At 55.7% G+C, this 26,582-nt stretch overlaps 2 protein-coding genes and 2 long non-coding RNA genes across 4 annotated transcripts in view; all 4 read right to left on the bottom strand.

The window, feature by feature from the left end:
- LOC112659925 (uncharacterized) overlaps positions 1-906 on the bottom strand; it is a 122,652-nt gene extending 121,746 nt beyond the window's left edge. Inside the window, exon 1 of the long non-coding RNA XR_007408689.1 lies at positions 395-906. This is a non-coding gene — a long non-coding RNA (uncharacterized LOC112659925). The remainder of the gene's footprint in view (positions 1-394) is intronic.
- A 921-nt stretch (positions 907-1,827) lies between these two features.
- Positions 1,828-4,900, bottom strand: CAMK2N1 (calcium/calmodulin dependent protein kinase II inhibitor 1). The gene is made up of 2 exons (XM_025447735.3): positions 4,643-4,900; positions 1,828-3,164 (listed from the first exon to the last, which is right to left on the bottom strand). The coding sequence occupies exons 1-2, from the start codon at positions 4,806-4,808 to the stop codon at positions 3,094-3,096; spliced, it is 237 nt and encodes a 78-aa protein (XP_025303520.1). The 5' UTR covers positions 4,809-4,900; the 3' UTR covers positions 1,828-3,093.
- Positions 4,901-7,265: 2,365 nt separating this feature from the next.
- Positions 7,266-12,502, bottom strand: LOC118354085 (uncharacterized). Its single transcript, XR_004814018.2, has 2 exons — positions 11,516-12,502; positions 7,266-7,550 (listed from the first exon to the last, which is right to left on the bottom strand). It is a non-coding gene; the product is annotated as an uncharacterized LOC118354085 (long non-coding RNA).
- A 5,175-nt stretch (positions 12,503-17,677) lies between these two features.
- MUL1 (mitochondrial E3 ubiquitin protein ligase 1) lies at positions 17,678-25,741 on the bottom strand. Its single transcript, XM_025447614.3, has 4 exons — positions 25,493-25,741; positions 21,847-21,934; positions 21,324-21,444; positions 17,678-19,700 (listed from the first exon to the last, which is right to left on the bottom strand). Exons 1-4 carry the CDS (start codon positions 25,610-25,612, stop codon positions 18,971-18,973), a joined length of 1,059 nt encoding a protein of 352 aa, XP_025303399.3. The 5' UTR covers positions 25,613-25,741; the 3' UTR covers positions 17,678-18,970.
- Positions 25,742-26,582: the final 841 nt, after the last annotated feature.

Below are 26,582 nucleotides of genomic sequence, written 5' to 3'. Positions count from 1 at the left end.
ACGTCAGAGCCCTGCCTCCCCCCTGACCCCTTATTCCGTTGTCCATTATGCAGAATGGCAGAGACCATAACCTCCAAACAATGAACCAACAGCAGGATCCTGAGGCTGAAGGACACTGGCTACAGCTGGGACTGAGCCGGGGTCTGGGGTCAGATGATTCTGCAGCCCTGTCCTGGAGCAAGGGCTCTGGGTTCTACTCCCGCCCAGCTGACTTATTAGCAGAGAGACCTTATTATGCAAGTTACTTAATATCTCTGAGCCCTGGTACCATCGGGATAAGAATAATGCCTACTTCCTAGGGCTATCGTGAGCCTGGCATACAGTAAAAGCTCAATTAATGGGGTTGTTTTGTGGTACCTTCTAGCCCCTGGGGGGCATCCATTTCTTCACCTACCAGAGAGTTAATCGTTGTGGGTTTCCAGGGTTGCCGGGTCGATTATGCGAGAGAATAGAAGGGCAGCTCTGCTTTGAGCAGTTAAGCAGTAATTACCCCTGGTAGGGGCAGAGATGCGTCCTCGGAAAGAATCTTTTCATATGGCTCCTAACCTTCCCTGCAGATTGAGGCCGAGCAGAAGGTGGGGCCTGCCCCTAACTCCCAGTGTGCAGGACAAGCACAGGGGAGAAGAGAGTCAGGCTCCATGGTGCCTAAAGGCCCAGAGGCTCCAAAACACTGGGATTCTCTGGGGTCGGAGAGCCAGGTTCAGGAACAGAATCGCACACCTGGGGAAAATCACGCTGGCGTCCCCTGTCATCCTGCTGGCACCAGCAGATCCCGCTTGCCAACCATTCCTACTAATGGCTGATAGGATGTCCAGCCTTCTGCTAGGCCCTGCTGAGACTCAACACCCCATTGACTGGGAAGGGGAAATGAGACATCACCCCCTCCCCCACAGGCCCTCTGGAGCCCCTCTCTCCCCCAGCCGCCACCACCCTGGGGCCTGTCTTACCTTGATGTCTGAGTCACAATCAGGATCCTGTCACCGTGAGCTGTGTTGTGACTCCCCAGCTGACAGTTTTACAACAAACACATTAAAAGCTCCCAGCACTGAGGCTCCTGGCTGGAGAACAGCCCCCAACAGAAACCTCTCCAGGCCTTTCTTCAGCCAAAATCCTCCCCATCCATCCTCCCACAGGACCAGCTCCACCACCATTAACTACCCCGGAACCCAACAAAAGACTGAGATTTTTTTTTTTTCATCACGAGCCTTTTCAAGGGGTGATTGGGGGAAGCCAGAGACCTACCAGGCTGGGGGCCCCCCGAAGACGGGGCTCATCCCTCATACAGTGACCTGTGAACTCTAGAAGGCAACGGTGGGGGTAGCTGGCCCCGGGTGAAGCATTCTATGGGCATATAGTGGCCTGATACCGAGTGCGATCACCCGCTGAGTGTTGCGTTAATTCTCCCACAATTCGATCCCCACCTTCCCGATTTGGCAACTGAGGCTTCAGGGGGCAGGCGGGAACACTTGCTCAAGTCCATACAGCTGGGAAGTGAAGGAGCTGGGATTTTTAATCCAAGTCTCCCAGCCTCTAAACATTGCTCTTAACAAGCCACCTGCCTCCCAACACAGGCGACCTCCTTCTCTCCACAGCCCGCGAGGGATGGCAGAGACGACAGGCAAGCAGGGAGAGCCCAAGGAAAATCCAAAGGGAATTCACTCTCCCTTGGGCCAGTCCACTGTCCTTCCTGCCATCTGAGCCCCAATCCACAGGGCCCTCCACACTGTCTTGCTGCCTCACAGACCAAAGCTACCGTTCCCTCCTTCCTGTCTGCAGCTAGCAGACAAAAAGCAAGTCCCCGGAACCAAAGCAGAGACAAGAGAGGAGTGAGACACAGGAATATTCTTTTATTGTACATTGGAGAAATAGCCCTGTGTGCTGGTTAAAGGTGCAACATCCAGAATATCGAATTAAGAAAAGAGGGAACAGGGTAGGGAAGAAACCTCTTGAGGTCCAAAGTTGCAAACAAAAAAATGGTAAAAGATTTCCTCACGCAAGAGGCGTTTTTGCAAATACCATGCAAAACAGGCAGCTGGTGTGCCTTAAGAGAACCCCTATAAATAACAGAAAAGACACTCCAAGCATTCCTTTACGTGGACTCAGAGCACAGGGAAAAAGAAAAGAAACCAAAATGCCTTTTGGCATTTCAAGATATTTGGCACTCTTGTGATTACATTTTTTTACAGCCCATTAAAGAGAATAAACTGACACAATATTAGAGAAAAAAACAGGCTGCTCACACAACAGACTGCAGGAAAGAGGTTAGAAAAAGCTCAAGCATTTTTTTCTTTGTTTTTGTGGGGTTTTTTTTCCTGACATATAAAATGTGTCCATTTGCATTAACTTGGGCAAATAGCTTGCAGCAACAAAGAAACACAAGCTTTACAAGTCATTTTAAAGTAAAACAGGGATTCTTCCTTTGTATCATTCCTTAGAAAAGTTCTCTGCTTGTTTTAAACACATTCCCGATAACTTCAAAAGAGGACCAAAATAAAACAATATCTATAGAGATCATTTGCTGATTTTTTTTTTTTGTACATCCAAGGATAACAACATAAAAAAATAAAACCGGACAGCATTTCACATCCAAGTGCACAGAACCATTTTTGCAAGATTAAATAATGTAAACATTGGGAACAGCCAAATCAGCGAAGAATGCCAACACCTCAAAACACCCGGTGTTGCCGCTTCATTATTTAAGTGGTTCAAAAATCCAGATCTATAATTGCGCAATATTCACTGTATATAAAAAGAAATGGATATTAATTTTGACAAATAGCTGCAACTGAGACTTTTTATTTCTTTATATGTGTGTATATAGTGATTTTTAAATTTTTAAAATTTTTTTTTTATTTTTAATTTTTGCTGAGGAGCCCAGAGCCTTCTCCTCCTCCTCCTCTTCCTCCTCCTCCTCCTCCTCTTCCTTCTCACGCCTCGTCTGTCTCCCGGCCTGACATGAGATACAGGTTGTTGATTTCATCGTAGGTAGCAAGCTAGTAATAGATTTCAAAGTGCTTTCTCTTTTCATGCTCTTTTTGCCAATAACTGTTACCGCCGGTCTTACTCTCCCTTAACTCATTGTCTTTGGGGGAGTTAGACACCAGGAGGTGCCTTGTCTGTCATATTTTTCAGCACGTCATCAATTCTATCATCTTCAATAACAACTGCAAGAAAAAGGGGAGAGAAGGAGACGTGAGCGCGCCTGGGCCTCGCCGGGGGTCTCCGACGTCGCCCGTTACGCCCCGGGTGCGGGGGGGGGGGGGGCGGGCTGGGAAGCGCGGGAGGCGGAGGGGGGGGTTCCTCGCGCGCAGACACAGCCCCAACCACTCCGCCTCTGCCGGGGGGCGGGGAGGGGGGGACCCCGTGCCGCGTCCCTCGGAACCGCCCCCCCCCCCCCAGGCTGCGTCCCGGCTCGGTTCGCAGGAAAGGCTGCAGAGAGGGCGCAAACCCCGCAGGCCCGGCGGCAGCCCCGACGCGCCCTGGCCGCGTCCTCAGCCCCCCGCACCTCCCCGGGCGCATTTCTTGAGCCAGAAGCCTCCCCGGCAGAAGAGGGCGGGGAGGAGACCAGGTCCGCGGGCCGGGGACCCTCGGGGGTGCCCCGAGCGCGGCGCGGGTGGCCGAGGCTCCGGGTGCGGAGGGGCGAGGAGCAAGGGGGCTCGCGGGGGCCGCGGCGGGTGCAGGGCGGGTGCAGGGCGGGGGGCCCCCTGCGCGCCCCCCCCGCCGAGGTCAGGGCCTCCCGCCTCGCCCCCCCCCCCCCAGCCTCGCCTGCCTCAGTCCCGCCCTCGGTCTCCCGGCGTGCCCGTCACCTGTCGAGGTCTCCGGGGCTCTCTCCGGCCGGGGTGTCGGTCTCCCTCATTGTTGCAGCTGCTTCTCTGTCCTCCCCCGACTGGCGTCCCCGGCCGCCGTCTCTCCCGCCCTGGCTCCCTCTCCCGAGCTTTGTCTCGCTCGGCCCCGGCCCCTCGCGGTCTCCCCGGAACCGCCACCCGCCGGCACCCTGCCCCCGCCCCCCCATCTCTGCGTCGCGGTCTCTCCGGGCAGCTGTCGTCCCCCCTCATTGTCCTGGCGCCTCCGGAGCTCCTCTCCGCGCCTCCGCGCGTCCCAGTCTCCCCGGGGCTTTTCCAGCTCCCGCGCCGAGCGCTCGGACTCGGCCCCCTCCCCCTCCCCCCCTAAGTAACAATGAGAAGCCCGTGCGCCCCGAAAGCCCCTAGTCTTCCCGCGGGAGTCGGGTCCAACCCCCCCCTCAGTCCTCCACGCCGTCCCTCGGGGCGCCCTGGGACCCCCCCAACACACACACACCCCGGGCTCCGGAGCCAGTGCAGCTGCGACTCCACTGCGCAAAAGGGGAGGGGGTGAGACGCCGAAAAGCAAAGTTTGGCGCGGGAGGGGACCCGGGACGAGCCCCGCAGCCCCCGCGGCAGCCAGAGGCCGCCACGCCCCCCGGGTGACCCCCGCCGGAATCAGGCCGAGGGGGAGGGGTTTCGGCGGCCCGCGGCTGCCCGGCCCGCAGTGCGGGATCCCCCCAGGGCCGCGCGACGGGACTCCGTTGGGTCGGAACCGCTCGGGCCTGCGGGGGAGCCCCCGCCAACCTGGGCCCGGCCTCGGCGCGCCCGACACAGGGGCGCCCGGGGGGCCGCGAACTCACCCCGCTTGCTCCGGCCGATCTGGCCCAGCTTGGGCGGCCGCTTGTTCTGCCCGGCGCCGAAGAAGTTGTTGGTGTCCTGCAGGCGGCAGGAGAAGATCTGGCCCACGTCGCCGCCGTCGCCGTAGGGGCTCAGCTTCTCGTCGCCGTAGGGCAGCACCTCCGACATGGTCGCGTCCGGGGGCTCCGCGGCGGCGCCTCCTCCGCCCGCGTCCCCGCCCGCGGCGGACAGGGTCAGCGGCGCTGGGGCCGGGGGCGGCCGGCCGGGGACGGCCCGCGGGCTGCGGCGGCGGTGGCGCCGGCGAGGGCCCGGGGGGCACCGCTGGGGCGAGAGCGCGCCGCCCGCCCGAGCGACCCGGCGAGCGCCCGGCGCTGCGCTGCGCTGCGCTCCGGCTCGGCGCGCGAGTGGCTGCTGCTCCGGCGCCGGCGAGCAGGACTCACATCCTCGGCGCTCCCGGGCGCTGGGCGGGGGCCGGGCCGGGCGGGGCCGCGAGCCGGAGGGGGTGTCCCGGCGAGCCCGCGGGGCGCGGGGCCGAGGCAGGCGCACCCCGGGGAGCCCGGCGGGCCGGTCCTGGGCGAGCGCGGGCGGCGGCGCGGCCTCGGGGAGGCTGACTGGGGAGCGGCGGGCGGCGGGGCGGCGAGGGGCGGAGGGGGAGGGGAGCGCGGGAGGAGGGAGGGCTGGGGGCGGAGGGGGGAGGATGCCCGGAGGGAGGGAGGGAGGGGAGCGCGGAACCGGGAGGGAGCCGGGGAGACGCGCGGAGGAGAAAGGCAGAGGGAGGCAGGGGGACCGGCAGGGAGAGACGGAGGGGAGGCCGGGGAGAAGGGGGAGGCGGCGGCGGGGCCGGCGCGCCGCGGCCGGGGGAGGAGCGGAGCGCAGCGGGCCGGGGCCGGCGGGGAGAGGGGCGGGGCGGGGCGGGGCGGGGGCTGGAGCGCGGGGGGGTCTGCACGCAGGAGCCGGCCCGCGAGCGAGCTGCGAGCGACAAATGCCGGCCGCGGCGCGGAGGCGAGGCGCGGCGCGGCGCGGCGGGCTCGGGGAGGGGGCGGGCGGAGGGCGGGGACGAGGGGACCCGGGCCGCGGGGAGAGATCCCTGGAAGCCGCGCGACGTCACGGGGCCGCGCGGGCCGGCCGGGCCGCCGCTCGCTTCCTGCCCCCGCCCCCGCCCCCGCCCCCGGCCCCCGCCGCCCGCCCGCCCGCGCCCGGGGCCCCCCGCGAGCCCCGCCCCGGCCCGGCGGCCTCCGGGCGCCTCCGCCGCCGCCCCCCCGCCCGCGCCTCCCGCGGGGTGTTTACCGGCCCCGAGCCGGTGCGCGCCGGCCCCGCCGCCCGCTCGGCCTCCCGCGGGGAGCTGGGGGGAGGGGCGCGGAGGGGGCGGGGGGACCGAGGACCACACGCCGGGAAGGACAGATGGACGCGGTCTCCCCGGAGGCCGGACGCTGGGGCGGAAAGGTCGTAGGGCGTCAGGGCGACCTGAGGACGCAGCCTCCCCGTCCGGCCGCGGGCGCCCCACCCCCGCCCTGGCGCCCCACTTCACACGCCCCGGGCCCGGCCCCTCGGGCCTCACCCCCCCTCCCCCACTGCGATCGCCCTGGAAGGCCCCGCTCCCCGGCCGAGGCTCAGGACTCGGGCTCCCGCGGGGCCTCGGGGTGGAGGCGGGGGGGGGGGGGGGGGGGCAGGGGCAGCCCCGCCTCCCGGAGGAGAGGGGAGCGCCTCATTACGCCGGGCTCGCCCGGGATGCCCAGCCCTCGGCGGCGTCCGCTGCCTCCTCCTCGGGGACGCCCCGGGCCTGCAGCCCTCTGCCCTGGGGGACCTCCCTGCCAGCAACAGCCTCCAGCTCCGGAGAGAGGCTGTGGCTTCGGAGGCGTGGAGCGGGCTCCCGGTCCCCAGGAGGGAGACCCGGGCGGCCCCAGAGGCTGGGGAGGCGCATCTGCCAAGCAGATGGCAACTCCGAGGGGGCAAGGTGCGTGAGGAGGGCTCGTTATCCACGCCCAGAGCCAGCAGCACCTGCTCTCCGCCTGGAGATTGCCTTCACTGGCCCGGCAGGGCCCCCCTGACGACCGGGAGGGTCACCCATTCCGAGGTCATGCAACCTGCCGAAGGCAGGACTAGGGGGCACAGCTGGGTGGGCCAGTGAGGTCTCCACTGGCTCAGCCTGCTGCCCTGCCCCTGGCCCCATCCCTAGTGAAAGAGCACCCTCAGGTTCACTCTCCCCTTCATTCTAGAACTCTCTTGGTGGAGGGCAGGCTGGAAGAAAAGGGGTGTGGTTCTTTAGTGACATATAACATCTGGTAGAGGAGCTACCTGAGAGGAGCCAGCCCAGCCCTTTCTCCCACTGTGCCAAAGCGTCCCCCACCTGGAGGCCAGGCACCTTGGGGGCAGGGGAGGAAGGGGGCTGAGAAGTGGGAGACCAAGACAGTGGGCCCCGTGGGGTGGGTGTGGAATGGGAGTCAGGCCTGGGTTTGAATCGCCATCCTGTCATTGGCTAGCTGTGAGACTTGGGACAAGTCACGTCCCCTCTCTGAACTCCATAATCTCAGCTGGAAAATGGGGCATGTGGCTGGCTAGCTGCCTGTGCGCCTCACAGGACTGTTAGCAAAACAAAATGAAATCAGGCTCCTGGTGCTTAATGAGTGAGAAAGAACACTAGCACTTCATTCATTCCCACTTCAGAGCTGTCAGAGCTGGGAGGATCCTTAGGGACGATCCAGCCCAACCTCCTCATTGCCAAAGGCGGGGGAACCAAAGCCCTGAGAGAGAGAAAGAGAGAGAGGCTCGGGGGCTCGCCCCAAATCCCACAGCTTGTCGGCTTGTCAATGCAGGTCTGCGGCTGCCCTTTGCTTCCCTCCACAAGCCGCCGGCTCCCATTCATGAAGGCTCTGCAGAGTGTCTGCTTTGAGGTTAGCACCAGGCCAAACGCTGGAAGAGAAAACAAAAGCCTAACGAGCAGGATGATCAAGTTACAACAAGAAGCTCTTGCCTTTGTAACCTGCTTTTTTATTTTCCCCCCAACGCATTTCACATCCATTATTGACCTTGCTTCTCAAAATAAATACCTTCCAGAGGTAGAAAGAGGCAACGTTGCATCCCTGCCCAACTGATGTTCGCAGAGAGAATAGAGACCTGACTTGCCAAGGTCACAGGCTAGTGATGGAGCTAGGAGAAGCCACCCTTCCCAGCTGTGGTTCCAGGTCCTCATAGGGGACGCCCCACGCGGGGCTGGGACCACCCTGCCCACCTGGTTCCTTCCTTTCTGCCGAGTTATGAAGCAGTTCACACATTGAGCATCTAGCCCAGTGCCCCCTGCACAGAGGTAAGCACACCACACAGGGAGGGCTGAGGAATCCCTGCACACCCAGCAAGCGAGAGGAAGGGGATGAGCCGGCTGTTCCACCCCACCTGGTTTTGTTTCCCTTGCCGCGTTCCAAATAAGGTTAAAGGTGGCCCCATTGCACCTTCCCAAGTCAGTACCCTCCCTCTTCCTGAAGCACACCCCCTGCACACACACACCTCAGACCCGCAGCCACTTGACGGTGAGAAAAGCATTTCCATGACTATGACCTCCTTGGAGCCTTCCCTTAGCCTTTAGAAGCTGCAGGACCCAGACAGGCCCATTTTACAGATAAGGCACCTGGAGGCTGACTGGCGTCTCCAAGTTCACGCGGCTGTTCCGCAAGAGCAAGCTCCATCAGCGTGGCATTCCTCTACCTCTACCCCTCGAAGCAGCTGTCTTGGTTACAAAGGCCACACTCAATCCTCCCTTCTCTCCAGCCTAAAGTGGGGCATCCCTTTAACCCCCGGGGTGCTAGACCTGGATGCAGATGCGTCCTGGAGAATCCCTGCCTTCTCCTCCAAGGCTGAGGGGCTGGCTCTGAGCCCGTTGCTCAGGGCTGTGCTGAGGACACCAGGTCCAGATGGAGGAATGGACCAAGTAAGACGGGAGTGGAAGCTGCCCTCACTGCTACCCAGCAAGGGAGATGGGTGATGCACGGTCTAGTGCAGTAGCCCAGTGGGGAGGGGGCAGCCTTCACTAGGGCGGCCACATTCAAATCCCTAACCTGTCATTTCTTTACTCCGTGATTATTTTCACCTCATGGTGCCTCAATTTTCTCATCTGTCGGATGGGGCTGATAATTATTCCTATTTAGTCGAGTTCGTTCTGAGGAAGGTCATACATGCATCATACACCTGGTACACAGTGAGTCCTGGATGAACGTAGTTTTCATGCTCAACTCTTGGCTCTCTGTGGCTTTGAATAAGCTGGTTCCCTCCCCTAGGCCTCTGACTCGGTATCATAAAATAGGAAACTTGAAGAAAATCACATCTTCCTTTCTCAGCTGCAAAATCAGCCAGTTCTCCCAAATCTAAAGTAGACAAAACCTGCTTGAGGCAAAAGTGGGGGAGGGATTTTTCCCCTCAAACTTCATCGGACCCTAGGACCCCACCGAATTGGGCACCACGGGACTGGACTGTGTCCATGGCCCCTTGGGCACAGACATTCTCGGGTTGAGGTAGTAGGTCTTGGCAAGTCCCTATTGTGCTCTGAGCCCTACACCAGTGTGGGTGGGGTAGAGAAGGGGAAAGGCAGCCCCCGCAGCCCCCAGCACGAAACAGACGCTTGGCGCCCAGTGGTTCCCTCTGTTGCCTTCCCCCTCTCTCCTATCCAGATGGGGAGACCGAGGCACGAGCAGCCGCAGAGAACGAGGGCAAGACTCAGAGAAGAGGTGGCTGTGGGATGCCTCTGCCCCAGGTACGTGGCAGCAGAGGGGGAGCGCGGGAGCCACAGAGCCTTGCCAGGGCTGGCTCCGACCCTAGCCCTCCGGCAGCAGGGAAGGCCAAGACACTGTGCTAGGTCAATGGCCAGCTGGTCACCTCCAGAGAGGCTAAGTGGCCTCCCAGCAGGGCACCACCACTCTGAGCCAAGGCTGGATGCAAACCCGCAGCACCCCCGGCCCTCTCAACTCATGGACTGGAACCTGGGCGCAGCCTTGCTGGGCAGGCCCTCTGCCCCCACCCGACCACCCACACACAGGGGCCCAGACTTTCCTATGAGAGACCCGTGTCAACTGACTGGACCTGCTTTAAGCCTCGGATCAAAGAACAATAAGACAAGAATTCATTCGCCTTTCACTCGTTCCCCAAAAGTGTGTTGAGGACTTTTGTGGCAGCACCGGTCCTTCCCCCAGGACAGCTCAAGGACTCTTAGCTTCCTCCCTTCCTTTGTCTGTCTCCCTTCCTTTGTCCTTGTCTGACCCTCAAGACCCTTTCTTCTGGAAATATCTTACAAGGAACCTCAGTAAATAAAAAATAAGTAAAGGGCAAGGTGCTGGGGAGCTAGGGGCTCAAGCCCACACTTCGGGGCACCCCCCTACCCCCTAGGCCTCCAAAGAACCCCCAGAGCTCTAGACAGCTCAGTGTGAAAACACCTGTAGGAAGAGTTCATCTAGTCCAACCTCCTCCAGTTACAGATGGGGAAATTGGGGCCCGCCAGGGCTTGCCGGAACCGAGGGCTCCCCCTCTCCACCGCATCGCGGGGCACACCCAGAATTGTATGGGGGCGGGGAGCTGCAGCAGCGCATGATTAGTCAGAAAATAAAAGGGCTTTTCTCAACGAGGAAGTTTGCCATGTTGAGATAAAATTTTAAAAAGGATCAGAGGGCGATTTTTTAAGTTTTTATTGTACCAACAGCCCACAATGTAAGAGTCCCACCGGCTCTTGGGGGAAAACCTAAGGAACAGTGAGGACAACTGGGAGGAGCTGAGGAGTCAAATGTCACCTGAACGTGAAAGGGGGATAACTGGTGTCCTGAAGTCGCTCTCCCCACCTCTCATCATTCCACATCCTCCGGTGGAGGAGGGAGGGAGGGAGGGGTCCTGGAACTCTCAGAGAGCAGCTCTGCCTACAGCCTCCAAACCAGATCCAGCCGGTAGGGCACTGGGGCTTTGTGGCACCCTGAGAAACAACAGCCTCTTTTGGGCCCGGGAAAGAAGAGAGCAGCAGACAGGCCAGGCACCATGGTGCTCCTGCCCATCCTCACCACCCTAGGGGACAGACAAGGGGAGGTACGGTTTTAGCCCTGTGGACAAATGGGGGAGGCTCGGGAGATTGGGAACTGGAGCTGGCTCTGAATGCTGGGCTCTGTCTGAATACTTGACCCACTTGTCCAGCTTCTTCTGTCCAGATCTCCCAAGAGCCCCAAAGTCCACTGGCTAAAGAGCCCCTGACCCAACCAGAGCAATGAGTTGAGCCAAAGGGGACTAACCCCAGCTGACCCCAGCAAGCTCAGAAAGGGCCACTGCCACCTTCTGATCCCAAACTCCTACTACCCAATCACTACTGAGAGCTTACCATGTCCCAGATGATGCTAATGGCTCTAGACACAACCACGCTCATGATTACCTTGGGAGGGACTGTCATCTATCTTATACCATCTGTAAGGGCCTGTGGCCGGGAGAGTGGAGTGCCAAGCCCAAAGCCGCAGCGCCCAGGGGAGACAGCAGGTCTGACTCAAGGCTGAGCTCCCAACTGTTGGGCGACACTGCCTCCCTGAGGAAACCAGGGACAAGCCTCTTCCGGTCTCCATCTCGGCCTACCCACAGATGTGGAGGGCGTGTAGATGGAAGAGTCCAAACCTCTTGCAGGCTGAGGACTCCTTGGAACTCTGACAAAAGAGATGGGTTCTCTTTCCCAGAAGCAGAATATTGTATACACAGTTTCCAGGGGAATCTCTGAACCCCTATGGCCCCTTGGATAAAGAATACGGGACGAGATCCTACAAATACCGCCCCCCTCCCCAGTCTCCTGGGACAACAGAAGGGCTTTTTAGTACATTTGAAGCCCAGAGGCCCTCAGCCCTGACTCTCCCCCACACCCGGGGCCAGACCTGTGGTGGCTCAAACATGAGCAGAGGAACGTGGCCACTGACTTCTGAGCCCTCTGAGGGGCTGTGCTCGGCTCTGCACCCTTCTTCCTCCATAGGCTGTTAGGCGAGCACTTGCCCATCCGGTGGATGCGATGTCATTTCATGTCCACGAGAACGGGTTAGGCTGGCAGGGCAGAGAAGAGGTACTTTCCCACTGCCAGGGAGGGAAAAGCGAGTCTCAGACAAGGAAGATGAGCTGCCCTACTGGGGACAGAGCCAGGCCCAAGACCCTGGTCTCCCAGCACAGAGATCTGTCTACTTGACTTGGTGAAGGGCAGCAGGCCAAAGAGGGTAAACCAGAAGACCCGAGCTCAATCCCAGCGACCTGTGTGTGAGGATGCAGTCACCTCTCTCTCTGAGCCAGAATGCCTCTCAGCTCTGAAATGGGGGTAAGCAGAGCATCCTCAGAGGGAGAGTGTACAGACCTGGTGAGGTGCTGCTGGGCCTCAGCAGGGGTCAGCCCCAAGCAGTGAGTCCCACCATCTCCAGCCCTCCAGGGGGGGACAGCAGGGCCCTTTCTCCCTAGGAAAGGAACTCTCTGTGTGATAGAAACGGGGGAAGAGTGAGGAGCAGCCACTGCATGGTCACAGAGGCCCTCCCCATCCTGCCCTACCTGAGCTGGGGTGGGGAAGAAGGAAATCCTCCAGCTGCGAGGGCAGGTGCCATGCACAGGTGAGAAGGATGGGAAGAGAGAGAGACACCCCCTCCCCTCCAGAAGCAGAAGCAGACAGAAGCAGAGAGAACCCAAGAAAGCCTCAGGGAGGAAGACAGATGCACACGCAGGGGAAGAAACTCTTACACACACTGGGAGGCAAGAGGCAAACGGGGCAGAGAAGAGGCAGGGCTGTCAAGGAAAGTCACTGACAGCTCGTCCCCTGCAATACACAGCAGAGGACGGAGGAGCTGAACGAGGGGACAAAAGGCAAAGACAGGACAGAAGAGACCAGAGCAAGGACAGCAGGCCAGGCTGAGAGAAGCAGGATGTCTTCTGCTGAGAAAATGCTTCCTGGGGGGGGAGGGGGGGGATCGGAATCTATGCCATACAATTTTTTTTAAGCATCTTTTACCAGTATGAAGTCATTTGGGTATTTTAAGAACATGTGATGCATTATGCATATCTCATTTTTGTTGAAAGAAATCATGGTTAGTATATTTAAAGATGTGAATGCCTGGGACATTATCGGGGGAGAAAGGGGGGATTTTTTTTTTTCCTCCCAGAAGTTTCTGGGCTTCTCAGAACTTTCACATCTGCACCCAGCTTGCTGGTGAGTTGAGCAGAGAAAGGAAGGAGCCGGGGAGAAAATCCCTGCTTCTCCCCTTTCCAGGCTGTGCCCCACGGCACCCGGGATCAGCAGCCCGGGATGCTCCGAGGCCTGTGCCCCGCCCCTCAGGGAAGGGAAAGTTGCACAGACCTTTCCTAGCACCACCTGGGTGGCTCCGGAGGCCTCAACCGCGGGGGCACAGCGCCACCTGGAGGTCACGGCGGAGACTGCAAGCCGAGCAGGGATCCTGCCCTGCGAAGGGTAGGAAGAAACAAAGCCTAGGGACCTACTTCTTGCAAACGTGGACGAAGATCCACCCTGTGAAGCATGTTAAACACCCGGGGAAGATGACTAGGGGGTGGGAGGCCTGCCGTTGTGGCAATGTGGACGTTGATATCAATACAACTTTCTGTGTACCTCCCTCCCCCCACCCTCGAGAACATTCAAGTTAGGACACAAGGTGCCTGGCACGCTCAGCGCCTAATAAATGCTTGTTGCGTTCACTTGTGGCCCTCCAGAGGCATGGCCCAATCCTGGAGGGATCTGAATTGGAGGAACGTAAGGGGAGGCGATCGCTCTGGCAAGGACAGAGGGTAAAGAGCAAGAGTGGAGCCCCCCCCCCCCCCCCAGCCCCTGCCCAGGCTCCATCAGTTCCTCTGACCAACGCCAGTGTCACTGGCTCGGCCTCGTGTGCCTCACTCTTGGGGAAGGGAAATGCCAGGTCCCTCGGCTGGCATCTGGAAAACAGTAAGGCAGCTGCAGGGGAAGTGACTAATGAGCACTCCAGGCAGCAATTCAGGACATCATACATCGAAACTTGGCTCATTCAAAATCGATAAGTTAACACTATCTAATTAGAGAAAATGTGCTCATCTCTCTGGCATTATGGGAATGTGGTCCTGAAGCTGTGGGGGGTCAGCTAAGGACCCTCCGAAGAGGGTCCACCTCTCATCTGCTAGACCTGCAGCCCCAAAGAGTGCCTCCAAACTGCCCTCCCTCCCTCATCCACTCGCATCTCTTAGACATGCAAAACGTCAGAGCTGGATGGAGCATCGGAGGGCTTCTGATCCAACCTGCTTCTGATCCAACTTGCTCCGTGTATAGACAGAGCTGAGGCCCAGAGAGGTCAAAGCACTCCATTAAGATCACACAGCAACAGAGCCAGGACCTGAGGCAGGCCAGCCTTTGGGCTGCCCGTCCAGATTATTTCCTATGCCACAGTGACATTGTCCCCACCTTTCCTGTGTGGAGAACTCAAAGCTCTGGTTAGCTGGCTGGATGTGATGTTCCTCTTCAACAGCTTATCCACACTGGCTCGAGGCCCTAAGACAGGCCCTTCCCTCATTCTTACAACCAAGTCATGGACTCTCATCTCTGGTCCAACCCCCACAGGCAGCCTCCCAGGACTGCTTACCCCATGTCTAGTTCCCTCGCTTGTCAATTTGCTCCTTCCACACATTCATTGCTAAGCTCTTGGGCTTGGACTCAGACTACCTGGGGTTCCATCTTGACTCTCTTGTGAGCTTAGCAAGATATCTCACCTCTCAGGGCCCTGGTTTCCTTCTCTTTAAAGGAAGAATAATATGGGGTTGGGGGGAGCAGGGGTACCTGGGTGGCTCAGTTAACCAACTGAAAAGCATCTGCCTTTGGCTCAGGTCATGATCCAAGGGTCCTGGGATGGGGCCCCTAGTCGGGATCCTGCTTCTCCCTCTCCCTCTGCCCCTCCGCTCTTGCTCTCACACTCACTTTCTCTCAAATAATTTTTTTTTAAAAAGGAAAAACAATACAGACACATAATTCATGGTGCAGATTAAATATCAATCATGTAGAGCACTTAGTACCTAGCAAAGAGCTACTTGGAGCTAGTTCTAACTAGTGTATAGTGCCAAAAAATTGTCCTGAGAAAAAGTAAGATGCAGGTCCTGCCCAAGACATGGGTGATATGGTTAAGGGCAGGAATAAGAAGAATCTCCTATGGAATGTATGTATTATGGAATCTCAGGGGAGGGGCATCTAATCCCACCGAGGCATCTAGGAATGGAGGAGACACCACCTAAAACTGAGTTTTAAAGGGTAGCCAGGTGAAGAGCCAAGACTGCAGAGGCTGGACTGGGCCTGGCAGGTTTAAGGAACCTCACAACGTAAGGGGAGGTGCTGTCGGAGCCACAAGTGTGAGACAGAGGGATGAAGAGAGGCTTGGAGAGGTGGCCAGGGCTGGGTTACATAGGCCTCCAGATGCCAGGGAAGAGTCATGTCCCTGGAGATGACAGGGAGCCTGGGGAAAGGCTTCAAGCAGAGGAGGGACGCGGTCCGGGTGGTGTTTCGAGTAGGTCGTTCCAGGCTCTGGGGGCTACGTCTTCTTTGCTTGGCTCCCCTCTGCAAGGATGCACTGGCCCCGGTTGGTTTATTGTCAACGGTCAGGGAATGTGCTCTAACCAGGTCGATTTCAAAGGCCCATCCCAGCTACACTATTCTGTGAACCACAAATATGCCCAACAACCGAGTCACCGCTCCTGATACGGTCCACCGCCTTTCAAACAACGAGGGTGTATTAAGACAACTCTGAGCCCTCTGAGGGCAGAGACTGTGTCTTACTCATTTCTGCATCTCCAGGCACAGAGATTGCAAATGCTTTTTGATGAATAAATGCCCATCAAATGACATCGAACATGATCGGCTCTTCCTCTGAGCATTCTGGAGGACCTGTGGGATCATCAGCATCAGACCCATCATCCGATTGGGATTTTCATGGCCTGGGGCAGAGGTTGTAAAGGGTGCCAGATTGGCCACGTGTGTCGTGTTATCTGCTTTTTAACTGTTTCACATACTGCTGCTTCTCAAATTTTCTATCATAATTCTGAAAGAGCTAGGATTCCAGAGACCTGCCTTCCGGCTCTTGTTCCATCAAGATAAGCTAGGGAACCTCAAAGTCCCCTCCTGTGATTCGTAAAACCAGGGTGTGACTGGTGATTGTTGAGGTGATGACTGGCTGGGGAAAACACTGAGTCTGCAATACTCAGTTGTCTGTTGGACAACTTCCCTTCCCCTCCAGGCTTAAAGTGATAAAAGGCAAAAGGCGGAGGAGTTTTAGTCAGACCTCGGTACCCCTGAGCACATCCCATGACCTATAAGTGGGGTAATACGGTCTCCCCTGCTTGCTTGCCCTAAGTCTTAGAAACACTGCCTGCAAGGAACCTAACACTGGCTGGCTCACGATGCTGTGTGGCCAGATGCAAACACGGAACCCCGTGAGCCTCACTTGTCAAGTGGAGATAACACTCTGTAGACCCCCCCCCCCATGCACATAAAGTGCCCAGGAGACCTTCAAAACACCAGGAGCAGTGATCCAAGTGACCCCTCCTGAAGCTGTCTGCCTAGGATTCAAGTGACTGAGCAGAAGGGTTGAATTGGCAAAGAACTGCTAACTCGCAACTATCCCGAGGTCAGTTGAGTACTACCGCCCTCTGTCCTCACCTCCCTGCCATGGCCACTCCCCAGCCTGGTCCCGCCTGCCTCAGTGTACCTCCCTCCTGTTCAGCCCTCCTGGAGGTGAGTCCCAGGACGTAAGGTGGGAGTGGCACAGATGGAGGGGGCTGTGAGTGCCAGCCCCACCTGGGCTGGGCCTGAGCAGGGACCTCAAATCCAGAACCTGGGCACCTGCGTGCCTGTGTTCCCCACTGGCTATCACCTCCTGTGGCGGGGACCATGTGCTGCTACTGGACCTCCCTGCCTCTGCTTGGAGAGGGGCACTCGAGACAGACTGGGTCTGCCCAGATCTGAGCGAGGCTGGGGTAGAGCAGATTGCCTTCCCCTTACACCCCCTCTGGTCGGACCTACTCTTGACATCTGCGCCGAGGGCTGAATTCTTGACAGATCATCACAGACACCCGCCACAGGCGGTTCATTCGTCCTCTACTAAAAGCTGGACTTTCTGACCGTGTCAAAGCTGAAGGCCAAGGAAGAAGGGGCTGCTGCCTTGGAGGCACTCTGTCACCCCCTCACCCTGCCCAGCCAAGGCAGCGCTATGGGAACCCAAGCTCTCCCCTGCACCAGCCGGGGCGCAGTACTGTCCCTCCACTAACGGGAGCAACACTCCCGTGGGGTATTCCTGTGCATGCAGGAAATTGGCCACCGCCAGCGAGCAGGAGGGCCAGGGGCTTTGAAACAGTGGAGAGTTTAAATTTGGACCCACCACCAACCAGCCGCATACCCCTAGCCCAGCAAACTTCCCCTCGTGGGCCATCTCATCTGTGAGGAGCAGACACCAGGGGAGCCGGCAGGTTGTGAGGATTAACCCACCTTGAAATTATAGCTTGAAAGAACATCCAGTCCAATATTCCAAACGTTCCTTTCCTCTCTGCTGTCCCCCAGCACTCCACCCAGGGCCTCTCACCGCCCCTCCGTTCGGGACTTCTTCAAAGATGAAGTTCTCAGGGCAGCCCTGGTGGCTCAGCGGTTTAGCACCGACCGCAGTCCAGGGTGTAATCCTGGAGACCCGGGATCGAGTCCCACCGTCGGGCTCCCTGCATGGAGCCTGCTTCTCCCTCTGCCTGTGTCTCTGCCTCTCTCTCTCTCGTGAATAAATAAATAAAATCTTAAAAAAAAAAAAAAAAAAAAAAGACGACGTCCTTAGTGAGGTGAGGTCCCCCTACAGGCTGCTCTCCAGGACACCTGCCCCCAGGCCTCCACCTCACCAAGCCACACGCCACCTGTAGGAGCCCCAGACCACCTCTCTGCTGAGGAAGACACACACAAGGCCTCAAGGTCTCTAGATCATTCCACCGCGGTGAAATTCGATTCCATCTTGGGCAAGCCTCAGCCAAGCCACCGAAATTTTATTGACAAAAAAACAGGCTCCCACTTGGTTATAACGTGTTTAATTTGTGCTGTCCACACTGGACACTGCATAGAACAGGTGTCAGCCCCCTGAGAGCACCCCCGCCTCCCCCACACAAAGGAGGATAGGGGATGAATATTCAAAGCCAGGGAAGGGAGATGAGAGCTGTGTACAAGACCTCGGACTAGTTGGAGGTGAGAAGGGCTCCTCCACTTCTTTCACTCACAAACTCAAGGGGAGCAGGTCAGGGGGGCGGGGGGGGGGGGGGGGGGGGAGACAGCAACCCAGGAAGGGGCGATGTGATTCCACCCACAGGATGTTAACTTCTCTATGTGAGGAGGCGGGACTGTAGAAAAGGCTTGGTGCCCAAGGTGCTGGCTGGCTACTCTGCCTCGGTGACAGCCTGGGAGGGAAGCCAACATGGCCAAGAGGCCAGGACAGGTAGCCTCACTGCTTCCTTGAGGCGGTGAGGCCCTGCAGGCTGACCTCAGGCAGGGAAAGCCAGGCCCGGTGCTCACCGCTCAGGCCCCGGGAACTCCCAATCAGGGCCGAAGGTGCACTCAGACGGCCCTCCCTCTAGGTCACGGAGACTCCAGGGGGGCTGCAGCCAAGCTGCCACCTTCGCCACTGCGGACCAGAGGATAGTCCCACTGTCTCTTCAAGTGGCCGCTCTTCCGCCTGCTGACCAGAGTTCCTTCTTTTCCGTAGAAGGCAGATGGCAGGCTTCACTCTTTGGTCCTGACAGACATGTGCTCACATTACGAGGTGAGCAGGTGAGGGGAAAGGGACACAGTGACATGTCCAGCCCGGCCTTTTACGTGGGGTATCATTAAAAGGAAGAAAGGCTGTGCGACAGCCTCTTCAGAGGCGACTCTTCAGAGACAGCTCTGTGAAGCATACCCCACACCCAGAGCCCGACTCTGCCTCCCAGCTGGTTGAGTCACTCAAAGTTTAAGTCCACGGGAACCAGCAGTTCCCCAGAAAGGACCAAAAGATCGGGCCCTAAGCGATGAGGTGTTGTCAATCACACGCACACACTCCTCTGGTTGCAGGAAGGAATGCCAGGCTACCACACCCACCCCAGCGTGGGGCTGTGATTCTCAAGCAGGGCCGGAGGTGGGGAGTCCCCTCTTGTGGTGGCGCGGCAACGTCCCAGTGCTGGAGGTGTGAGACCTGGATGGCTCCCCAGCCTCCTCCCTCATTCATACCTGGGATAAGAGCTATCCCCATCGCTGCTCTTCTACAGGCCTCAAGACAAACATTCCTGAGAAGGGGGAGTGGGGTCCCTTCACCTCCACCTGTGGGGCTTCAAGACCATTAGCTATTGTACAACGGAATGACCCGGGTGATCTCCTGTCTGCAGATGGGGCACCTCTTGGGCTCTGGCAAGGCGCGGTAACACTCGGCACAGGAGCAGACATGCCCACACTCCAGAAAGACGCAGGACTTGAAGCTGTTCAGACACACGACACAGGCACTCTTGAGACTCTCCCTGTCCTCGGGCTTGGCGCGGCTCAGCAGCTGGGCCTCGTGCTCCTGGAACTCCTTCTCCATCTGTCTGAGGCGCTGCCTCTCCTGCCGCTGCAGGTAGTGCTTCCGCAGAATGAAGAAGAGGGCCGCGCAGGTGGCAAAGCCAAAGACCAGCGTCAGGACCTTCCAGAGTCTGACGCTTGACTCCTGCCTCTGCAGCAGGCTGTCGAAGTCCTGGCTGCTCAGGTAGTACTGCATGCCCTGCTTGGGGGGCTGCAGGCGGACGGAGTTGTTGTCCAGGACCAGCTCGCCTACCCCTGTGAGGGTAGCACCAACCTTCAGCATCTCCTCGGTCTCCTGGATGCCTTTGGGCCGCTCGCCGCTGATATAGTGGCCAATGACATCGGTGAAGGACTGGATGGAGGGGTGGAACTTCTCGTACACTGTCTCCAGGCCCAGATCCTGCGAGTCCAGGGGCTTCAGCACTCGCACAGCCACGCCCACGCCATCCTCGTGGGGTACCAGGTCAAAGGGCACCGTGTTGGTCCTCTGGTGAATGATCTTGGAATAGTCATTCCTAAAACAAAGAGAGAACCCAAGGTAAAAATAAAGGACAGCAAACACCTCAAGCCCAAGCAGACAGGGGATGGCCTAAATGCAGGACAGGACAGAGTCTGAAAGAACTGCAAGAGTATGCACTGATCACTGTTATCCTAATGCCTCCTCATAAGGCAGATCCATTGCTCAGGATCCCAGGCAGCATCACTGGCCAATAAACGCTGTCAGAGACCAGCCTACCATTTATCTCTCTTTGCCACTTTCAAATAAGTATCCAATTCCTTAAGAAATTAAGCACAGAACTACCATATGATCTGGCAACCCCACTTCTCTGGGTGTGCATCCTGAAGAACTGAAATCAGGGTCTCAGGAGATTATCTGTACCTCCGTGTTCACTGCAGTATTCACAGGAGCCAAGACATGGAAACAACCTATTTGCCCATCAGGGGATGAGCAAAGAAAGAAAATGTGATACACAACAGTGCAACATTACTGAGCCATAAAAAAGAAGGGAAATTCTACATATGTGACCGTGACAAGAGGCAGGAGCCTGCAGGACATTATGCTAAGAGAACTAAGCCACTGCACAGAAAGACAAATATTTACATGAGGGACCTAAAATAGTTATACTCAGGGGCGCCTGGGGGGGGGGGGGGGGCGGGGGCTCAGTCTGTTAAGCGTTCCACTCCTGATTTTGGCTCAGGCCATGATCTCAGAGTGGTGAGATAGAGCCCCGTGTCATGCTCTGTGCTGAGCGTGGATTCTCTCTCTCCCTTTGCCCTTCCCCCTGCTCATGCATGCAGGTACATGCTCTCTTTCTCTCTTTAAAAAAAAAAAAAAAAAAAAATGAAGTAAAATAAAATGAAATAGTCATACTTGTGGAAACAGAGAGCAGAATGGTGGTTGCCAGGGGCTGGGGTGGAAGAAAATGGGAGTTGCTGTTCAGTGGGTACAAGGTGTTGGTTATACAAAATAAATATGTTCTAGAGATGTGCTGTATGTTACACTCCAAAATTTATTGATAGGGTAGATCTCGTGGGACATCTAGTAGCTTAGTCCATTAAGCATCTGCCTTCAGCTCAGGTCATAATCCTAGGGTCCTGTGACTGAGCCCCACATTGGGCTCTCTGCTCTGTGGGTAGTCTATTCCTTCCTCTTCCTCTGCCCTCCCGCCCGCCCTGCTCATGCTTGCTAATAAAAAAAATCAAATCTTAAAAAAAAATAAAAGGGTAGGTCTCATGTTAAGCATTCTTACTATAATACAAAAGACAAAAAAAAATCTACTAGGATTGGTTGGAAAAATGGTTTTCCATTGTTTTAATAAATACTGAATTCATTAATCCATGCCATAAATCAGGGGTTCTCACACTTCAGTGAGCATACCAACAGATTCCAGGCCTCCCATCCCAGAAATTCTGGCTCGGTAGGTCTGGGATGGAGCCCAGGAATCTCCATTTGAACAAGATGCCTAGGTGACTCTGATATAAGAGGTCCTCAGACTGCAGGCAAGAATACCGTCAGCATGAAGAAACTGGTCTGGGCCTTGTCTCAAGGGAATCTGAAAACATGGAAACAGTGCCCCGGACACCAGCATTTGAGCCGACCAGCTGTGAGGCCTGGCCAGGGGAGAAAGGGTACGTACCAAAGGTGGGTTGTCCGATTCCACACCATCTTGTGCTCCTGCAGTGTCAGCCGCTGAATCACTCCCTTGCAATTTTCCACGAACTGGCTATTAAGTGTTTCTTTAACAGATCGAACAGCTCCTAAATGGAAACAAATAATTTTATTTCTGAAGAATTGCTCTGTCCTTCCCTTTAAGGTGATTTAAATTTTGATTTTAGCTTGAGTTCAGTTAATCAAAATGATGAAAATGGTATCACAGTAAGTTATGGTTTGCAGGTACTCTGCTAAGCACTTTACATGGATCCAACATTTCAGCTTTACAGCCACCCTAAAAAATAGGAATTCTTTTTCAGTTGGGACCAGGGAGGTTCAGAAAGGTTGGGTAATTGTGCCAGGATCACAGAGTAATAACCTGGGTCTTTCTGATCCCAAAGTCCAAGTTCTGGACCACAGCCCCACACAAAAGGCCATTCATATCAGCCAAGACTTTTATCAAACTTTGAGAAGAGGAAGTTTTAAATCTTGCCAATAAACAAACATACCTTCAATTACAGCATAAGGCACACATTTTCCTGGAGCTTCTGAAAGAATGCTCTTTAAGTCTTCGCCCAGGTGGATTCTTTTAGCTCCCTAAAAGCAAACGACACATTCAACTGGCTGCTGAATACTGCATGTTCTATCACACTTACAGGCCCAACAAGAAAAAGACTATTTACTTTTTTCATGTTGAGAGAATGAGGAAATCAGGCAGGAAGGAGATTATAGAGAATCACATTCCCAAGCTGTGCCCCAGAAGTTTCACCATAGAATCAGGCATCTGCCACCTTTAGAATGGGGGTGCCACTGACATTCTTTCTTCAGTTAACGGAAACATACCCTCCTCTTCATTTAGCTTTTTTTAGTGAAAATTGGAAAGGTACTTATCCGTTTCCATGCCATGGACTGAACACAATTTAATGTCTTCTTGACGACACAGAAGCATGCATCCAAAGAGCTTATGTGTAAAGCACAAAACCAGTGCCTGGGCCATGGCAGGGGGCTGGGCCATGGTAGGTGTTCCCCTCAGCAGGCCTGTATCACTCCATGCTCTGCACTGGTACACGACAGTAAAGGGGAGCCTTCACCTTTGCGGGACAAGGCTCTGTTCGCTGGAGCTATTCTCCTATTTTCCAGTTCATTGTCCCACCCTCTGACAAGCAGGCGAGCACTGTGAAGTCTGCTGTCGCCTCTCTGCTCCTACCACCCCCTCCGATTCAGTTTCCCACCTGCTGTGCCTGGGGACCAGCCCAGCCTGGCACTGCTGCATCAAAAATAAGAGAATTAATAAAACCAGTGAACAGTTCCTGGGCGTCCAGGTCTTGTTCACTGCCGTCCCCCTAGTGGTGAGAACAGTGCCTGACCCACAGCAGGCACTCGACCTGTATTTGATGAATAAGTTAGTGAATGAATAATCACTTAGAGAGACTACAGTTGGCCCTTGAACAATGCAGGGGTTGGGGGCACCAACCCGCTACACTGTTGAAAATCTGCATGTACCTCTGGCTCCCCAAATACTTTACTCATAGCCTACTGACCAGAAGCCTTACTGATAACATAAGCAGTTAATCAACACATTTTGTAGGTTATATGCTGTATTCCTGTAATAAAACAAGCTAAAGAAAAGAAAATATTTTTTAGGGCAGCCCCGGTGGCTCAGCGGTTTGGTGCCGCCTTCGGCCCGGGGTGTGATCCTGGAGACCCGGGATTGAGTCCCACATCAGGGTCCCTACATGGAGCCTGTGTCTCCCTCTGCCTGTGTCTCTGCTTCTCTCTCCTGTGTATTCTCATGAATAAGTAAATAAAATTTAAAAAATATATATTTTTTAAAAATCATGAGAAGGGGCCCCTGGGTGGCTCAGTGGTTGAGTGTCTACCTTTGGCTCAGGTTGTGATCCCAGGGTCCTGGGATCGAGTCCTGCATCGGGCTCCCCGCAGGGAGCCTGCTTCTCCCTCTGCCTGTGTCTCTGCCTCTCTCTCTGTATCTCTCAGGAATAAATAAAATCTTTAATAAATAAATAAATATAAGAAAATACATTTATAATACTGTATTTGTTGAAAATAACATGCGTGTAAGTGGACCTGCACAGTTCAAACCCATGTTGTTCAAAGGTCAACTGTATGTACCAGGCACTACGCTAAACACTTTACACGCGTAAATTCATGCAATGCTCCTACCACCCCTATACAGCAGACATTATTAGCCCCAATTACAGATAAGGAAACTGAGGCTCAGAGATATGAAATGCTTTGCCCCAAGTCACACAGCTGGTACAGCATCCACCACAGGATGGCCAGTTAGAATTTTTTAAAGGGGAGAGGGAATACGGTTGGAAAGACACTTGAATCAACCTTCAGTCCATCTATTGTGACTTTGAGCAACTTAATTTACCGGAGTCTCAATTGCCAAAGCTGTAAAAAAAAAAAAATGGAGATAAAACTATCACTGGATTTTTATGTGTGTTCAATGATGTGTAAGGTGTGAAGGAATCTAGCCCAGGGGTTGGCACATAATAGGCAGGCAATAAATATGCATTCCCATCACTACGAGAGATGCACAAGGTTAAGACTCAAACCTACTCTGCGAGTTTTGTAATCTGATCAAGAAAACAGAACCTAAAATATTAGGAATCCCAACTCTTTCCAGGAAGGGGCTGTTTCAACTTCATTTGGGAACTAACTGGCAAAACTTTTAAGGCCACCCAAAAATAGATCCTGGAGAGTTCACTGCTTCAAAGGTCCCACATTCAGCCAGCTTGATGCCAACCTGATTTCAGACTTTTAGAGTCAGAAAGTGGAGTATCAGTTACACTCCTGGCACATGACTTCAGCAGTAACCTGTTTATAATCAAACAACTGGGCAGCTGGAATCTCACTAGGACGCCATTTGCACCACAAATCTAACTGCTTGGTAACCTGGTTCGATCCAGATGCATTCCCAAACTCCCCTTGAGGGCAGGGATTTCACACATTGGTTCCTGAGCCCTTTTATTGAAAACAATATGGTGATAATGAACTAAGCCAGGTTTAGGAATCCTTCAAATAAACGTCAAGCGAAGCCCTAACTGTGGTATCGTGACATTTCAGCCAAAAGGAATCCACAAACATTCGCTGAGCGTCTACCACTTGTCAGGCACTGACTTACAACCTAGAAGAAAAAGCATACGTAAGACCCTGTCTCCGACCTAAAGAGGTCCATCTCTCATGGGCCAGTCAGACCGTCACAGTAAAGCAATGCGGTCAATCAGGAAAGGAAAGGAAAAAAGAAAAGAAAAAATAATAATAATCCCACACTTGGAATCCAAAGACCTAAGTTCCAACTTGAGGAGCTGTTAAGACTTTTCCCGGGAGTCTCAATAATTTCCCCATTTGCAATCTGGAGATGACTGTCATTTTCCATACCTCAAAAAAAAAAAAAAAAAAAAAAAAAAGATTGTGAAGGAGAAAAAAAAAAAAAACAAGATGAGAATGTGCTAAGCTGGAAAGGGCAGACTAAGAAAGAAAGTGTTATTTTTAAAGTAACTAAACCATCAAAAAAGGAAGAGTCTGTAGGAACAAGGAACTGAGTGGTTACATAAATGGGCAAAGTCTAGGGTTTCTGCACTTGCTGTTCCCTCCATCTGAACTGTTCTTCCCCCCAGACACCTGCACGGTCTCCCTCACCTCCTCCTGGGCTCTGTTAAATGTCACCTTCTTTAAAATAGCACACCTCCCTTTCTCCGGCACCGCATTTCCTCTCTTCCCCGCCTCATTCTGTCCTATTTTCCTCCCCATCTGTCACCCCATCCGATGTACTTGTCTGTCTGTACCAGACTGGAATCTCCATGAGGGCAGAGACTTTTGGTCTCTTCTATCCGTGCAGGAGCCCCAGGGCCTGGAGCAGAGCAGGCGGCCCGCTAAGAATTTGTCGAATGATGTAATCCAGTCGCGATTCCGGGTGAGGGGAGGGACTGAGAGGAAGAGGGGCAGGTGGAGCGGTTATCACGTGACCCGACTTCTGCTCGCCGCGCCCCCACCGAGACCGGCGGGGCGACACCTCTCAGGAGCCGGATTCCGCCCTGGGGCGGTTTCCGGCCGGAGGCGAAGGGCGGGCCCACCGTTACCGGGGGGCAGGGTCGAGCCCGCGGAGGCCAGGCTGGCCCCAGCACTGACCTTGAGCTCCTGGGCGACCTGGGCCTTCTGCCGGTACACGGAGTACAGGACGGCGGTGACGACAGAGCTGGTGCCCAGGAGGATGAACTGGCCCAGCGAGGGCCGCCCCCCGCTCTCCATGGCTGGCGCGGAGCCCCGGGTGCCCGCGGCGACGCCGAGGTCAGGCCGCGCGCCCTCACGCTCCGCCGCCCTCCGCCCGGAACCGCGCCCCCCACGCCGCCCTTCCGGAGACCCGCTCCGCGTCGCCCGGCGTTGACGCAACGACGCCGGGGCCGGAAGTGGGCGGGGCCGCGCGGACCGGAAGACGGCGTTGCCCGGGTGACCGCCCGGCTGCGGCGGCCTCCGCGGGGGCGGGGTCTCCGTCGCCGAGAGGCGGGGCGAGGGGGCTGACCGGAAGTCCGAGATCGCGGGTCTCTGGTGACCCTTTGCCCTTGGGAGCCGCGCGGGGCGCTGGCGGTGCTGGTCGTGCTCCGGTCGCTCTGGTTTCCTGGGGTTATTGTTGGGGTGTTTGATGGGCTCGTGATGGCTCCACCGAGACTAATGAGACTCCTAAAGCTCCGCCTCTTTAGGGGGGGAGGAAAAGAAGAGGACTAGTGTGTAGCAAGCCCTTGGGAGTGTTGCACCTTTAAGCTCAGGGCAAACCTTGAGCCTTGGAATTTTTTTTTTTTTCTTCCCACTTTGCAGATGCGAAGAGTGAGGCCGGGGACATTAGGGGATGTGCTCACAGTTGCACTGCTGGTGAGTGCAAGAGAGGAATTTATTGGGCTCCCAGAGCCCTTACAGCCAAGAAGGCAGATTTTATCACCAAAGTAGCCCCTTAATCTGTCATCACCCCCATATAACAACCTATTGTTTGTCAGCTAATAATTACAGCTGCTTTATGGTGCCTGTTTCTGTGTCTGTGTTTACAGACATCCTATTTAATCCTCACACCACGACTGTGGAGCCGATTTCAGACTATCTTCTGACCTCTTTAGTGATCTCCTTACTGAAATAATCAGAAGATAACCCAAAATCTGACCCAAAACATCAAGGTGTTCATCCAAGTTAGCTCCTCCTGGTTACGCTTTAAAAAAATTCTTGGAGGTGT

This window comes from Canis lupus, chromosome 2, assembly GCF_003254725.2.
Source record: "Canis lupus dingo isolate Sandy chromosome 2, ASM325472v2, whole genome shotgun sequence".
NCBI lineage: Eukaryota > Metazoa > Chordata > Mammalia > Carnivora > Canidae > Canis > Canis lupus.
Note: the sequence above shows the minus strand (reverse complement) of the source record. Positions and strands in the feature narration are given on the sequence as shown.